Genomic DNA, 17,182 nt, shown 5'->3' with positions numbered 1-17,182 from the left:
TTAAAAAAAAAAAAAACAAACAAACAAACAAAAAAAACCCATTTTTTTTACATTTGAAAGTTAAAAATAATCAATGGACATTGTAAAGTGGCAGTAATTAGCTACCTTGTCTTGAGTAAATTACATTGCATGTGTTTGTAAGTATGGATGTTACTAACATTCTAACTAACATGGTTCCCATTCGGAGCTTTCATTTTACATATTTATCAGATTTCTTGAGACTATAATGGATTCAATATTTGGGATCTTTTTGTATAAAGGAGACAGACAATGTATTTTTACCTGTTGAATACTATATTTAGCTCAAGTGAGCCATGATGTTGTTTACAAAGGGCCTGGCATTTCATTACCTTACACCCAGTGAAGTCATTTGAACCTGTGGATATAGATGGGTGTAAAGAACTACCCAGTAAGAATTCTCAATTCATGTACACTAGTTGTAGTGTTTTTACACCCACTTTGTACAATGTAAATGAAATCACAAGATGGAAGACAGTGGAAAATCAGAAATCTATTGAAAATGAGCACACATTAAAAAAGTTTTAACTAAAAACCAACCAATGTAATTTAACAGTCCAATTTATTTCTGGTTTTGCAAAGTTTCAATGCTGTTTTTACACTACACTGACAAGACGGCTTTGAGTAGTCACATCTACAGATGCTCTAACATTTGAAGGTCTCACTTGACATCATGATAAGTAATGATTTAAGCAATAATTCTACAATTCAAGCAAAGTGAAATTTAGATATAATGTATAAAGATGTAAAATCAGCATTGATGAACAGTTCTACTTCAGTAAATAAAGCCTTGATCCAGTAAAACACTTACTTTTTAAATATGAGTAGCTCCTTTGACGTAGATGGAACTTACCACGTGCTTAAGTTAAGTATGTGCTCAAGTGATTTGTTGGATCAAGACCTAAGTTCTGAAATCAGACTGAGATATGCAGTATTGTAATGCAGTTAATGCAATTTACTGTTGTGACAAGAACCCTTCCGTTCTAGTACTAAACTAAATGATTTCCTTTGCCAACCTTTTAAAAGTATATGCTTTGAAAGACATGAATATCTTGAAAACCTATACTAGTTTCAATGTGTCTAGTAGCACCTACCTGGTTCTCTCAAACTACCATACTATATTAACATATTATTGCATTTTTCCACAGATGGTATGGAGTGAACTGTAAAAACAAGCATGCAATCACATCAATGCAGACTTATTTCTTTAAAATGTCATACTGTATATGATTTATTATGTTAACACTCAACCACATCATATTATTTATGTTCTGTATATTTTGAAAAAGTGCTGCTTGATCCATCACCCTCTTTTTCTTAGAAATTAACAAGATCAATGTTTCAACAAAAAAAGAAAGAAAACAATTAAAATACTATAATAGTGTCCTTAGCAGGCTTATACTCTTCTGATAAATAATCTGATGCAGCACCTTTGTCTTTCATTTTATCTTAATACCTGATATATTCAGATTCTCCCTCCCGCCCAACAAAAAAAAGTCCCAGGAGATAATCCTTTACAATAGGCCATCATGCTTTTAGACTTCACAAGTATAGCAACCCTATAGAAATATTATTTTTCAAAGGTGCAACACTTGGGAGAGGGAGATGAACTCCAAACTATACAGATTTTTATTCTCCGGCATAGATTACCACCCATAGCTGAACTGGCACCGTTTTTATTTCAGTGGAAGAGGAAATAAGCCATTGGGCTTATAGTGTTTTGTTGTTATATTTAAGAACATGAGACTTTAAGAGAGACTTTCACCGTGGAGCTAAAAGCATTGGCAGAAATTCTCTATCATTCACTGTGACATAAGTTTGTACTTCACAAAATGCATAGACAGGAATTTAATATAAAGAATTAGTCCATTTACCGTATACACAAAACATATATCATTTAACTTTTTTTTTCTTTTTTTTTTTCTTTTTTGGCAAACCAACATAGATAAGCAGCTGTGGAACTGCCAAATTAAAAACTGAGAATTTAGCAACATAACAGTATATTTAAGGATATTAATCAAACGTGGTTGTAATTCAAAACCTGAGGCTGTGCACTGGTTGTTAGCTTAAAACTATCTTTCCATATAACATTGTGCTTCCATTGTATAACAAAGAAAAAGTAACAAGAACTAGAAAAGTTTGCTGCTGAACAGTGCTAGGACATACAGACAAAAAATACTAATACATGTCATCTATTCAGAATATTGATTTAAGTCATATCTAAAGGGATATAATGGACATTAGAAAATGTTTACTTGTGACTGACTTAGCTACAGCCAAAAAAGTTAAATATGTATCAAATAATGTTTAATTGGATTTATTATATGCACTATATACAGATAGGAAAATGCCTTGCAATGTGCCCGGTGAACACTTCAAATCTGAGTAGGCAGGTGAGTCCATATGAAGTAAATAAATTATAAAAACTGAAATTACAGAAACTAAATCTAATCTTGTGATCCCAAAAAGCAGTAAAAGGGCTGAATAAATTTGTTTCAGAATGAAGCTACCATTATCTAACTGCAGAATCAGTATAGATACACAGTATGATGTAATTACTACCCAAGCATGGAATTAGTATCAAAGTACCATTTTTTACAGTGTATTGATACTCCTTTTCCACCAAATCCAGGCACACAAGAAACTATACTATAATGTTTTCAGTTTGTGTTCCCTAGGGCTTATGCTTCAAAAACAGGTTGCCTTTGAACTAGACATGTATAAAACACTTTTTGTAAACCTCTAATCTTAGATTTAATGTTTTTACGTAAGTACATTAGTTCCTTACCTAATAGTATTTGTTATGAAAATCATCCAATGACATACTAATAGGGACCATGGTGAAAGAAGAAAGCTGTATAACATTTAAAAAGGTAGAAAACTCAATAACATGATTTCAAATGAAGATTAAGATTGTTAAGGCTGTATATTCAAGCACTGTATGTTAAGAGAGCAATGGATATGAATTTTAGGCAATAAAAAATGTCCTGCATTGTGGATAGTACTGTAATTAAAGAATGATGCTGTCAACAACTGAATGTTGGCATAAACTGGCTACTTATAGCAGTATGTAACTTAATAAAGTTTGCAGATGATGACAGAAATGGATTCTGAAAGATGATAGCCAGTTTTCTCCAGCAGTCATCCTGATAACTAAAACTCAGAGAATCTAGGTCTGCAACTAAATGAAATACTCCTTTTTCTCCTCTGCATTGACTTGGCTGCCTTCTGCATTGATAATGGCTGTGTCAGCATCAGGTGCATCTTCAGCTCCTTTAGCTTCATTTGTTAAATAAGTTCCTATGGGAATCAGTACAATAAAAAGAATTAGTAATTCTACTTTAGCTTGTTTTATGGATAGTAGATCTGTAACAAAGATCTAACTGATTTAATGAATGGAATGATGCAGAACAGAACTCCATACACAATTTTAGCACTAACTATACTAGTACATACAACATTCTAATTTGGGAAAGTAGTAATTATGATCCATAATACTTGTCACACATGCACATATCCATGGACCAAAAAGGTACAGCACATTCAAAACTGTATTCTTCTATCTCTGGTGGCATGAAGTATACAAATATTTTAACATAATACTTTAAATTATATTACTGTGTATTATATGGTATATTTAGGAGTATACAAAAATTAACTTTGAATGGCTTAGATTTCATTAAACACATATTTTTGAAAAATGGTTTCTAATTATTTTTGTACTCTCACATTGATGTAGGCCTTTTTTTTTTCTCTGTGCTTTAATTCCACAAACTAGGATAATTAAGTTTCCATAGAAGTGCAAACTGATATAGCTGCATTAAGTTAACCCATTCACTTTACATTGCCACAGACCTTGCTATGCCAAGTAATATAAGAGCAGAATATTAATAGAGCTGTATGCAAGAGCTAGTTTTTGCTTTGTGAAAAGTGATATTTACATTGGCTTGGGACTCATTTGTTTTCAGCCAGGAAGTGTAAAGGTGCCACTTTTTCACCAGATTCATTAGAAATGCATAATTTTTCACACAGCTCCACTCACATTAATATATATATATATTAGTTTGTATTGACTAACTACATGCCTATCTATTTAGAACTAGACTGAATAACAGTAATATTTTTTGGAGCAGGGAGTAAACTAATGTTAACAACTACACTAAAAGCCATTCAGACATTAAGCCTTAATAAATGGTTTTGTATTTTTAATCACCTGGGTCAAATTCTAAAATCTGTATTCTGTTTTACTCAGATCCTTCTCAGGCTACCTTCCTCCCTCTCCACTGACTTTAAAAGGAGTTTTCCCTTCAGTATGCATAGTGTAAAAACTGAGGCAGGACTTCAAAATTTTACCCCGGGAGTGAAATCCTGGCTCCACTAGAGGCAATAGCAAAACTCATGCTAACTTCAGTGGGACCAGGATTTCAGCCCAGTACTTTACATAATTTATTAAATGTGTATTTAAAGTTTTATCATGGATTTCTGGTAGTTAAATATTCATTCACTAACCATATATGGTCTGCTGAGCTAATAGAATAGTTACAATCATGAGAACATGTGACTGAGTACTTAGAGTAAAGAGCTAGAACCTAGGAGCATTCCTGCTTCTAAATTTCCTTAAGCCACTAATTCACTACATGACCTTGGGCAGGTTGCTGGACATCCTTTTGCTTCAGTTAATCCAACTGTAAAAGTGGGTAAAAATCAGGACTTCACTGAAAAACAGATGATGCTACTTTGCTTTCCTGGGCAACTAAATTGGGTGGGGATGGTGGGGGCGGAGTGTTTGAGGGTGAAGCTAATCATGAGGAAGTATTGCTGCAAAAGGTGACTACACTTCAATTAAATCTGTCCTACCTTTATGTCTTGCCAGATATCGTCCAAGCAGAATTATAGAACATAACGTGACAAAGACAACTACAGCCACTATTCCTCCTATGAGAGCATGGTCAGGTCCAGTCTGTCCAGCCGCAGCATTTGGATCTAGGGGAAAAAACAGAAAACAAAAGCTGTCCTGATCAGATAAGAATTGACATGAGAATGCACAGCAACACATTTATAATGATCATTCTGAAAATAGGGCATTTCCCTCTTTAATATTCAAGGTGCTTATTCCCCCTTTTACTGCCAGTATCTTATCAACAGCATAGGATTGCATGTATTCCCAGATCGTTAAAGCCCTGAGGACATTACAGTTATGAAAAATATTACCTTATTCTTCCTTGGTAGAGGTTATTAAATGGGAAAGGTTTCTGGTTTCGTCCCAGTTGTTTTACAACTGAAATCTGGCCATAGCTATTTATAGGAGTAAAAACAAGGAATTGAGAATTGGGGATCAGATAGCATCAGCAGAATATTGTCTGCATGATACATAATTTATATGACTGAGTCTCAGTGGGGATCCCTTATATATTCTCCTGTCATTCCTATCCTATTGCACTAGAAATAAAAAAGGAGATAAAGTGTAGACTTTCCAAATTTCTCTGCAGATGGCTGAGTCCGCAGGAATTTGGTCAGATAAACATATCACGTATCCTTAAAGATCATCGTTCACTCTCAAGTGTTGATTTGTGAATGTACTATAGATAGGCATTTAACATTGAAGTTAGTAAACTCTAATAGATTTAACAATATAGTAGCAATTTCATTTCACTCACTGCACAAAATGAGGGGATTGTTGTCAGATTTAATCTTTTTATGCTGCTGGTCATTTATCTATTAGTGAGCCTGGTGCATTACAGAAGGCTCCAAAGGGGCAATCATGGAAAATGATACTGTTTAGAGGTCAGTAATTCCCCCTTTTGAACAATGAACTGGTAACATTCAAGTGTTGATTCATCTGAAATATGCTAGAGAGGGGTTAAAAAAAGTCAATCCTACAGTATTATCATAGTAGCATTTCTCTCTCTCTTTTTTTTTTTAAATGAAAAATGCCTCAGTCACAAACTAATAGTAATTCTCTCAAGACTGAGGATTATGATATTCACATGCTCGCTCTGTAGTAATCAGTCCGTACACATTGCTTCAAGGACGTTTCCCTTCACAAATAGTGTGCAAATAGATGTCTTGCAACAGAATAATATGGAAATATCATTAACACAGAAAAGAGGACAAATCAATAAAAGCTGAGTGGGAAAAGCTGCTAATAATGTTTAGGAAGTGTGACCCTCTTGTTTGGCTTTTGTATGATGTTTTTAAATTAATTTTCATTATGAAACAATAACAAATACAAAAAGATAAAAGACCTACAGCTTGTATGTGTTCCCAAAATCTACTTATTTCACAGGTAGCCAATAAAATTTTGCAATTGCACAGTTACAGCTTGTCAAAGCTGCAAGACCAGAACATAGAAAGTCAGCCAAATTACATAAACATATCATGTTAGGGTGAGGGTAACAATAATATAAATAATAATAAAGCCATAGACAAACAGGCAAAAAAGGGAAAGGGAGCGGGAAGATGGGGGGAAAAAGCAGAGAGGTGAGGTGGAACAAAAATGTGGCACTATTTGAGCTATCTCAGCATTCTTTATCCAAATGTATCAAGAACCAGGGTTCAATTACTTCAAATTTATATTATTGCTTTCTACAGCCATAAGATAGTCTTTCTTTTGCTACCAACTACCATGGCTTTATTATGGGCATAAGCCTACTCCATCTTCGTAATTCATGTGTTTGGTAATCATTGCTACCCTCAGCAATCAAAGTCTTTGTGGTGGAGTTAGCATAGCAGATACATTACTGAGGATAAAATTTTCAGCTGAGGTTTGGTTGCAGAAACCAACTTCTATTTTCACTCATATCCACCTCTTTCCACAGCTGCATGACGGTGGGGTAGTCCCATAGCACATGCATCAGAGTTCCTTTTTTTTGTTTATTACAGCACCAACAAAATCAGACAACAAGACTCCCATCTTGTATAACTTCTGTGATATCCTGTACATTTTGAATAGAATCTTTTGCTGTATCAGGCATGGGTCGAGATCCACAGAAGCATTTTTAACATTCCATAATATGCTCTGGCACTGGGGTTCTTTTGAGTGCTGTGTTTACACCCCTTCTCATGCTTTCACAAAGAACTCCAGACCAACACTCTAATGGAATAAACATGAGACTGATCCAGATAATTTCTCTGCTCTTGAATAGGAGTTATTCTCTTAAAAGATGGGTTGTTTTAGAGAAGAATCTTGCTTTCCTGTGTTTCTGTAAACTGCTAACCCACATTGAAAACAATTTCCAGTTTTTCTGACACACAGAGCCATGAGGTCTACAGTTGTGGAAGTTATCATCACTCCCTGACTCTGCTCCCAACAGTTAATGAATCCTGAGATATGGCTTCTCCATTTACTGTCATGTTCTCTACTCCCAGCTGCTTCTCCTCCTGTTGCTGAGAGGATGTGGGGCCACGTTGCTACAGCTACTGCTGTGAGCTCTGTGGGAAGAACTGGCTGGGGGGGCCTTCAGGGAAATGAGGAAGACCCTTTGAAAACCCATAGCATCTGACTCTCCCACCTCTTCCCCACCTAAGAGAGCTGCTATTACCAATGACATTCAAGCCAGCTGTGGAGAATGAGTAAAAATGAACACTAGATTCTCTTTGCTAACTGAAGATTACACCCAACTCTATTCCCTCCCAATCTTGAAGGGACGGGAAAGAAGTTGGGCTATCTTTTCCCTGACCAAGAAGGAGCCCTTGGCTATTTTTCCTTGCTTCTCACAACTGGACTGAATTCCAAGGAAAGTACCAAGGTGGTGGCAGCTCAAGCGCTTCCACTTAAGTGAAGGGAAAGGGAAGACTCCTGTGGCATTTTCTAAAGGCCTCTCCCACCCTACTTGAGATTGCTAGCAAGTTCCTGTTCACTCCTTCTGGTAACAAAGCTGCTATGGTCTGCTCCCTCTCAGCAATAGCCAAAAGAAGAGCAACACTGTTGGGAGTAGGAGGGGACCACCAATAGTCCCAGTGCTTCAGTGAGTGCTACGTTAGGGCCAGAAGAAGATGTGATTCCTGCATTAGGCCAGGAGTAACCTGTTTATCTTTGACACTCACTGAAGCATAAAACTGGTTAATTTACTGGCAGCTAAATTAGACAGGATAAGAAGTTGGAGGTTTTTTTACAAGGGATTAAAGAGCATCCTCATGATTCTGGACATAAACCAGTATCTAATCACCAGGAGTTAGGAAGACATTTCTTTTAGAGTCAGGTAATTCTTTCACTGCCATCTATGGAGGTTTTTCATCTTCCTCTTGAGCTTCGGTTACTAGCCACCATCAAACACAGGGCATTTAGCTAGATGGACGACTGACCTAATCCAGTATGGAAATTCTTAGATTCCTTTGGATTACTGTGGATTAATGAGGTTCTACTGTTTCTGTATGCTGATTCTTTTGATTTTTGAGAGCCATTTTAACCATTTGTTATATACAAAAACTATGTTGCACCTATTGGTAAAATTTCATCTTACCTTGATGCAGGTATTAATCATTGGCACAGCAAAGCAAGACTACATATCTGAACCTGTGAGTGCTTTTCTTAGTAAACTGTATCCAATAACCTATACGTTACTCAAACCACTTATGCTGTACCACCAATACTATAACAAAACTTCTGATACCTCAATGAAGTTGCCCATAAAAAAATGTCTTTTCGGGTGAGCATGGCTTCCCTGATCTCAGATAACAATCCACCCAACATAAAATAAGGTTGCAAATTGGAAAGCATTCTATAAACTAGGAAAGAATGTTAAACAATAATATTTTAAAATGCTATATATCATACTTACAGAGTAATGCACTATCCTTTTGCAGTTCATGACATGAACAGAGTCCCTTGAGTGAATTACAGACTTGCATTCACTTTGGGGCAATCTATTATCTTACATATGTAATTACTGCTGCTGTCAAAATGCTTCAGGAATTGCTTCTACAGCACAGAACCACCAGGGCATATTCACATCTCAAAGTACTGTGAGGATTTATATTTTTAACTCCCATTAAAATTAGTGTGATGTGTGTAAATCTGGGTAGTGAGCTAAGTGTATACTTCACAATCTGCCTGCCAAAAAATGTAACAGTGTTCATGGAATCTTCATATTTTCCATTAAAATTATTAATGATGTTATCCTGATGAAATATATATGCCCAAGGAGATAAATATGGAATTGGAATTATGTATTAATTTCTTGTGGATACTACAGATATACAATTACATTTATAATTCTGCTCACAACAGTTCTAGAGTAGTCTGTCCCGTTCAAATATCTAGAGGATTTTGAAGAGATAGCACAAAATAGTTAAACATGAGTCATATGCTGTGATATTCAAAATAAGAACGTCTGAATCAGAATAGACCTTGTTCCTTCAAGGATCAGCTTTTCATCTTTTTTCTTTACACTTTGATGGGATTAAACAATAATCTTAATACCAAATTGTTTAAAACAATACATTCTAAATACACTGGATTCTGTTGATGCCTCTTCCTTTATGAGGCCTGTTCAACATACTGATTGTTGATGCTATAAAATCACATCTGTCAAGGTTTGGGGGATTCTCCCCTTATTGTCAGCATATAATCCATGTCATTGGTCCCTCCCTCCATATATAATATGCCTACATTAGGAAAAAAATTGACTCACTCAAAAAGAAGCAAGATATTAGATTGAGACATGACAATACTACAGATCTATGTACAAGTAAAGGTGTACTTTCTGTTCTGATGCCAATCTTCTAGGAGTGCAATTTATCAAAAATACTTTAGGTCCTTACTATTGGAATTCACATATTGGTTTAGCAGAGAATTTGCTAAGTGTTTTTCATGCTTTGGTGTAAATTATGTTAATTATTCAGGTAATTTCATTTTCTCCTTGCACAACCTTATTCATGCATAGTTAATTTCTTTGCGCTAGGTGAGGAAGAAGGTCAGAACCCAAAATATGAGCAATGTGAGAAGCAATTGCTGAAAGGGGTGCATTTTTGCGGATGATAGTCATGTATTCCTTTTTCACTCTTGGGTGAGCTTGATTTTGAGTCGGTTAGAATCCAAAAGCTTGGTATATATCTGAAGGACTTATTATGGAGACCACCACTGGAAGCCCACCATTACCAGGCAAGCCCATTCCTTCTTTCAGAGTTTTCACATGGCCTGCAGGTCCACTTTTCATCATCTGACTTCAGAGACAGCCTAGTGGGTCTTTTGCCTCCTTAATACAGTAACCTCTGCTGATATCTGAGGAAGCTCTTCCATTTTGGAGCATTGACACCCAGTAACTCAATATCCTGGGCAGCCCATCATGCAACATTATCACTGTTTTTTTAGGAGAGATATCTCAGGTGGTTGCTAAAAGGGTAGAAAAACTGAGGGCTGGGAGTGGCTCTGATGAGATTGTGTCACAGCAGTGGCTGAGCAGCCTCCCAGCAAGCCATGTGGAGAGGTCTGGGCCTAGCTCTGGCATAGGCTGGATGTGGACTAGAGCTCAGGGCTGCCACTCTTGGTCCAGTGGTAGGTCCTTTCCTAGCAAGAAAGTGAAAGTGAGGGAAAGAGGACTACTCCTCTTCCGAAACCAGTCAGGATGCTTTTTGATACTGGCTCCAGTAGAGACAATGAGAGGCATTCAATGGGTGACTTCTGTGCAGCGTCCTTACGGGTTAATAGGAAGAAGCTGAAATAGGGAACCCAAGGTTGTGGCGCAGCTGAGGTGGGGAAGATGTTTGGCAGTAGTGGCCATCTGCCAAGGGATACGGTATATATACTAGTGGTGCAATAAGGGATCCACAGGACAACCAGATATCAGACCAAGTTCTATTCTTGGGGCCAGTTGAGTGTCAATCTCTTCATTCTCAAAGGCCCAGCACCGCAGCCGAACAGACTGGTGCTAGTTTATTGTTGAACAGTTCTGATGCATTTGGAGGGCACGGTCTCCTAAAGACCATCTTTTTCTGCAGGGGATGTAGAACTTGGACTCTTTCAAAGATTCTTACACACTGACTCTGGATTCTATTTATTCAAATGACACAAAGATTCCTATAGAGAGAGATAGTTACAGATATTTTTGATATGGTAAGCTAAAATCTCCAGTTTCCTGGATGGAACAGAATCACTAATTAGAGCACATGACACAGCTTTCCTATTAACAACATTGGATTTGAACCCTTCAGCAGAGCCACTTACTATTTGAGACTTTGGCTGGAAGAAAAATGACTGAAATCTGCAGTTAAATTATTAATTTTTGCTTTCATCCTGTTTTCAAAAGAGGTTATTGCAGTCAATTTAGATTTTAAATAAATATTTGCAGCTTGTCCAGCTGGCTACTTAGAATACTGTACAAGGCTGCGGGGAAAGTGCAGCTGACTGGAGCTATTAGAACTCTTAGCAGCTGCTTCTCCCAATGAGATACCACGGTCTGCAGAAAAATAGGCAAATGACCTCTTAACAATGTTTCCAGGATTTTAATAGAGTTTAAATTTTCTTGTCTTTCTGGAGAGCCAAGATATTTACTACCCCATGGCAGGAAAAAAAAAAAAAAAAGTGAATAACCAGGTTCAAATTTGGTTACTGGCCTATTAGCAAAAACAAACAAAAATCCACAACAGGAAGCCCACAGAAGTCACGTACTGGATTCTATTATGTAAGAAAAAGTAAGGCTGATGAATTAAACTTTCTTTTAATAAATGGGATTTTCTCCTTAGTACCTGTTCCTCTCCTTTCCCTGAGACGAGTGGGAGGAATCCTGCATTCCCAACAGGAAATGATGGGAACGACAGAAGCAGTAGCTGTAGTAAGTGTAGTCAACCTAATAACAACCAGTTCTGTCTTCAATCCATTTGTATGTGTGTGTAAATTCTTCCCCTGTCCATGGGAGTTAGATGCCTATACGCACGATGAACTGACCTCTAAGTAACACTGGTGTAGAAAGAACGGTGCCAGGAAAGAAGCAACAAATAAAAACAGTAATAAAAGATTGCTGTGAAAGTAAAACTGTTAAGAGGTCATTCAAAACATTTCAGAAAGCTGCAATGGTAACCTTGAGCAATTCCCAATATTTTAATAGGTGTACTGGAAAAGCTGTGTAAATGCTTCAATAAAACTTCTTTTTATAGTCTTTTTCAAACAAACTGTATATCCCAGAATGTGTTCCAGAGCTAATTAGTACAACCGCAGGACCAAAATAATAAATACTAGTTGAGGTAGAAAAAGTTCATGATGAAGAGGCAAGGAGACAGATGTTTTCAAGTGGGTGAGGAAGTGAGAGAGTTCCATGAAGTGGAGAGATACAGACAGCTGTTGCCAATGGCAACAGCTGCAGAGAAGAAGGCTTTAACCTCAACAATGCAGAGACAAGACCTGGGGAGCACGAGCGGAGGGGAGATGAAAAGCAAGTTCTATGAGGTACGATGCCACTACTGTTACCACGGAGATCTCATATAGCACTTTTCATTAGTGTATCTCAACGTGCTTTACAAAGGAAGTCAGTACCATTTTACAGATGGGGAAATTGGGGCACAGGGATGTGAAATTACTTGCCCTAGGTCACCCAGAAAGCCAGTGGCATTAGGTTGAAGGTGTTCATGAAGGATTTTAAAAACAAAAGTCCATTGTAAATTAATTTTGTGATTTCCATATCATTTTTCACTAATAAGATTAAAATAATTATAAGTCTATAATGGTATTAAACACCCCTGATGACATCAACCACTTATGACCAGATTATGATACTCCTACTCATGCTTAACAGCAATTTACTCTGTTATTTGCTCAAATTGCTTCTATGGACCTACTCTTGGAATAAGGTACTATTTAGCATGAGTAAGTGCAAACAAGTATGAAGTTTAACCTTTTGGCAGCGAATGGCGCTATTCATCAACTAATCTGTGTGCAGTTAAGAGATTAGCAAAACACTGTTGGTGGTGCTGGTGACCAATCCAATGGAGTTCAAACATCACCTCACTAACTGAGATGAGAGATATTAAAAGTAGGATTAGTGGAGGTCATTCTGGTGTAATGCAAAATAAGGAATGAAAAAGAGTGATAAATTACTGGTAGGAGGATAAGAATCCCAATTAACATTTTAAATTCTTTTTTATAACCATTTTAATTAGGGTATAAAATCCTATGTAAATTTGTTGGGACAACAGCAATATTCATTAATTGAGTTTCTGTCCAAGCAATAAAACTACCTTGTATTCATTTAACACTGTGTCTGTGGTCTAATTTAATACAACCCATTCTTTATGCCAGATCTGTGCTAACGAAAACCATAATATTTTCCTCATTTAATAATTATATACTTTATGGAATCCTCCTCTGGGAACTTTAAGGTTTTGTTGTTTTCAGTTGCCTTATAGTTAAATACCATCCAGTTATTAGAAGAGGGCTATGTTTGCTTTTAATACCATTGATTGGTCATGGGTTCGTAAGAATGAGATTGATATTTGGTTTTCTAAAGGCTTTCTGTATTCATAAAATAATAAAAGCTGTATATAGTCTTTGATTTATTTATTTATTTGTAACCTGTCAGAGTGCATTGACTTTCAGCAGTACTGATGATCTCTATGTCAACACTCATAGCTGTAATATATTCGAATTCCACCAAGAGGACCACAACTACACAAGTTTGACAGATTCATTTCCTATCTTCTCTAGAGACAGCAATAAGGGCTCAGATCAAAAGTCCAGCATAATTACTATGTATATTTCAGATTAAATAAATGTGATAAAAGCTTCCATCTGGCTGTTGATCAAACGTTCAAAAGGAGCCTGATTTCCAGTGACATATTACAATATGTCTCTTGTAACAGTCCCTAATGCCATCCTGTAAATTACTTACATCTGGGATTACTTGACTAAGGCAGACAGAAATATTACTCACTTCTTAAGTGCTGTCCATTGGGAGAATTTGAGATGTGGTCTAATCTTAAAGTTGTTAAGCAAAGCATTAAGAAATAATGGAGACATGTTTATTTTACTAAAAGACAATTGTGCTCAAACTATTTGAAGAAGGCAGACTCAATTTCATAGGAGCCTGAGCTATATTCCTGGTGACAAAGCTGTACAAGTCTCAGGGAAGGGGAATTAAGACACAACAATGTTAAGGCATATTGTTCTGTAAGAAAACTTTTAAACGTCAGTGAGGGAATGTCTGCTCACATACTTAAATATGTTCAATAATAGTTTAGCCTCATACACAATTAGGGCCCAATCCTCTGGGAGTGCAGGTTCCAGAGCATTTCTCACAATCAAGGACTATCTTTTATTTTAAAAAAAATGTTCAGGGGGGAACATTTCTGATTATCCTCCATACAGTATACACCTAATTCTTGTAGTAGTGGGCTGAACCAGATGGGGATCTCTGCCTCATTATTTCACTGATCTTTTAATCAACTCATATTCAAAAGAAAGAAAGAAAGAAAGATGAATAGGATGTTCAAAGAGTGGCTTTATGGGCCAAAAGGGCAGCTCTTTCCTATGATTTATAACTGATATGAGGTTTTCCCAGAATAGCTATGAAATGAACATGGAGTGGAAAATAGTAATGTCTGTCTTAAAGAAGCAAAATTCTCCCCCTCTATCTGCACTTGGAATTTCTTATGCATATAAGGTGATCTCTATTTCATATTCAGCACTCATTCCACACACAGAGAAAATGCAGAATATGTTACGCAGATCTGCAGTGCAGATCAGGGATGTTCAGAAGTCTGCCCCTTAGATTTCTTGTTGTCAAGCCTGATAGAATTTTTTCCCTACTGCCCTTAAAGGGGATGCACATTCATGATCCAGCTGTTATAACTAGTTTCTTTCTGATCAGCAGTCCAGGATAAATGGATATGGAGAGTATACAGGTCTTGTAAGCACTTGTAGTGGTGTTTCTGGCTCTGGCAATATTCTGCTTTTGTCTCTTTTGTGCTCACTCTACCCAGACACTGCCTCTTCATTTCCACTCCCACTCACATTGTTTGTGTCTGTGCCTTTTTTTCTATAGTTCCCATACCTGGAATCCTCTCTCTTTAACCTAAATCACCATGTATCTATCTTCTCCTCCTTAAAGTGCTTCCTTAACACACAGTTCTTTCTAAAAGGCCTGTAAAAAAATTTAGTCCTGCCTACAGGGAAAAATTAACAAAATAGACAAAAGGAAAAAGAAAAAAAGCAAACAAAAAATGGAATTAACAAGTTTCTTTTTCTTTTTGAGTTCAGTGCTCAGTAACTTGCCTTCTGTTCCATTCTTCCTGCCCTTCCTTCATCTATTTGTTGTCTATTTATATTGCAATCTTTTAAGGGCAGCATATTTGTCTGCAAATTTCCTTCTACATTTTTAATTGCTATAAAATAATTAAAAATAGGGTACTAGCTCTGGAAAACTATGTCATTCTGATTGTATTACATGACATTATGTTTGATTTATGACATTTCAGTGTCAACAAAATTTTGGCTGCAGATATCTCACAAAAATATCCATGTACACTAATCAACAATTTGGCTAACCTCAGTTAGAGGTTAATGTTTAAAGGTTTATGCCGTTTAAAACCAGAAAGTGGATATTTCAAGCTTTCAGATAATATAGCCCCCAATTCAGCAAAGCATTTAAGAATATATTGAACACATACTTAAGGATTTTTGTTGAGTCAGAGCTATAGTGTGGGATTCTAGTTTCAGCTGTTTACAAGATATTAGTTATCAAAATCTGTGTTGGAATTGAAATGGTGAAAAAATAAGATAGTAGTCAGAATGACATAATAAGGTATTTTGTAACCTGTCAAGGCAAGAAATGAATACATTATACCATTGAAAAGGTGGGAACCCTGTTTTTCCCAACATTTGTTTATAGTATAGGCGGGTCATGAAATCTCACACTCATATTGGCAAGTATTTGCCTAGTTTTGCTTTTGTTTGTTTACATCAAGACCACATCCTCGAACCTGTGCAATTTGCAATCCAATGCTCCAATAAAAATGGTGTCTCTTTGATTATATGATCATATCATGGAGAGGAAGTATGATCCAGAGGTTAGGGCACTAGCCTAGGACAGGGAAGACCAAAGTTCAGCTCCCTGCTCTGCCACAGACTTCCTGCATGAGTGTGAGCAAGTCAGTAGGGTATGTCTAATTTCCAGCTCGAGTAGACAAACCTGCACTGGTAGTAGATAGAGGTAGTATGCTAAAAGTAGAAGTGGCACAACAGGCTGGTTGCCCCTGGTACAATCCTGTCCAAGATCCTAGGTATGTATTCAGGCAGTTAACCCATCTGGCTGCTACCATCAGCATGACTACACTTCTATTTTCAGTAGACTAGCTCTAGCATGGGTATGTTTACTCAAGCTAGAATTCACACATTCCAGCTCCAGTGTAGACATACCTGTCTGTGTCTCTGTACCCCATCTGTAAAATTGGGATATCAGTATTGTGAGAACTATGAAAGTGGGGTTATAAAAGTACCTAAGATGTCTAGATTGATTGATAGGAAAAGTCCCTATACTTCAGCTAGGAACTATTTAAAGAACTTAAATGTTTCACATAAAAATGATAACTTTGGGTTTTAAAAAAACATTTTTACGGTTTTGCTGGATTTCTTTCTAAACCCAAGAATGAAAAGAAACTAAGCATCTATTATTATGTATCTACATATTGAAGAAGGGGCTGGGGAGATGCCTGATTTTCTGAGAGATAAGATTAAACAATGTAAATGCACACAGTCACAGGAGATAGCTGGTGATGGTGAAAAACCAGATGGGAATATGCTAATAATGTGGTGCATTAATTACCGGTCACTGTAAATACAAAGAAAATCAGCAGCAGAAAAAGAGTTATTAAACAAGCAGATATCTATTTTACATTACTCTGAGATTCAATAAAAATAAATAAGTAAAAACTGCTACATTTAATTGGAAAAAGTTGAAAAGTAGTTTTATTGTGTTACTAGAACTGCTGATAAGATGATGACATCAGTCAATCAACATGTGGGATTAATCTTTTAAAGAATGATTGACTATATTCTACTTGCTTCAATTTTTTCTCTCTTTATTCCAAAAATAGCCTACTTTCTCAAGTGTACACAACTAATGATTTATATTTTACAGTTAAAACATATAAAATAATTAAGACTTCTTGAAGTTTAGTTACACCAATTTCTTTAAAATCTCACAGGAGCATTTAAATAGTTCTTAATTTAACCATT

General features: G+C 36.4%; 1 protein-coding gene across 2 annotated transcripts in view; it reads right to left on the bottom strand.

The window, feature by feature from the left end:
• Nucleotides 1-561: 561 nt before the first annotated feature.
• The window catches only part of CADM2 (cell adhesion molecule 2), a 908,788-nt gene continuing 892,167 nt past the window's right edge, over nt 562-17,182 (bottom strand). For both annotated transcript variants that reach the window (XM_067543384.1, XM_067543391.1), the window contains 2 exons: nt 4,876-5,001; nt 562-3,318 (listed from right to left, as the gene is read on the bottom strand). In XM_067543384.1, the coding sequence (XP_067399485.1) occupies nt 3,200-3,318; nt 4,876-5,001 (245 nt within the window). In that variant the 3' untranslated portion in view covers nt 562-3,199. The remainder of the gene's footprint in view (nt 3,319-4,875; nt 5,002-17,182) is intronic.

This window comes from Emydura macquarii, unplaced genomic scaffold (genome assembly GCF_026122565.2).
Source record: "Emydura macquarii macquarii isolate MOO-44397 ecotype Brisbane River unplaced genomic scaffold, CSIRO-AGI_Emac_v2 contig_75, whole genome shotgun sequence".
Lineage (NCBI taxonomy): Eukaryota > Metazoa > Chordata > Testudines > Chelidae > Emydura > Emydura macquarii.
The sequence above is the reverse complement of the archived record's forward strand: the minus strand, read 5'-3'. Positions and strand labels throughout refer to the sequence as shown.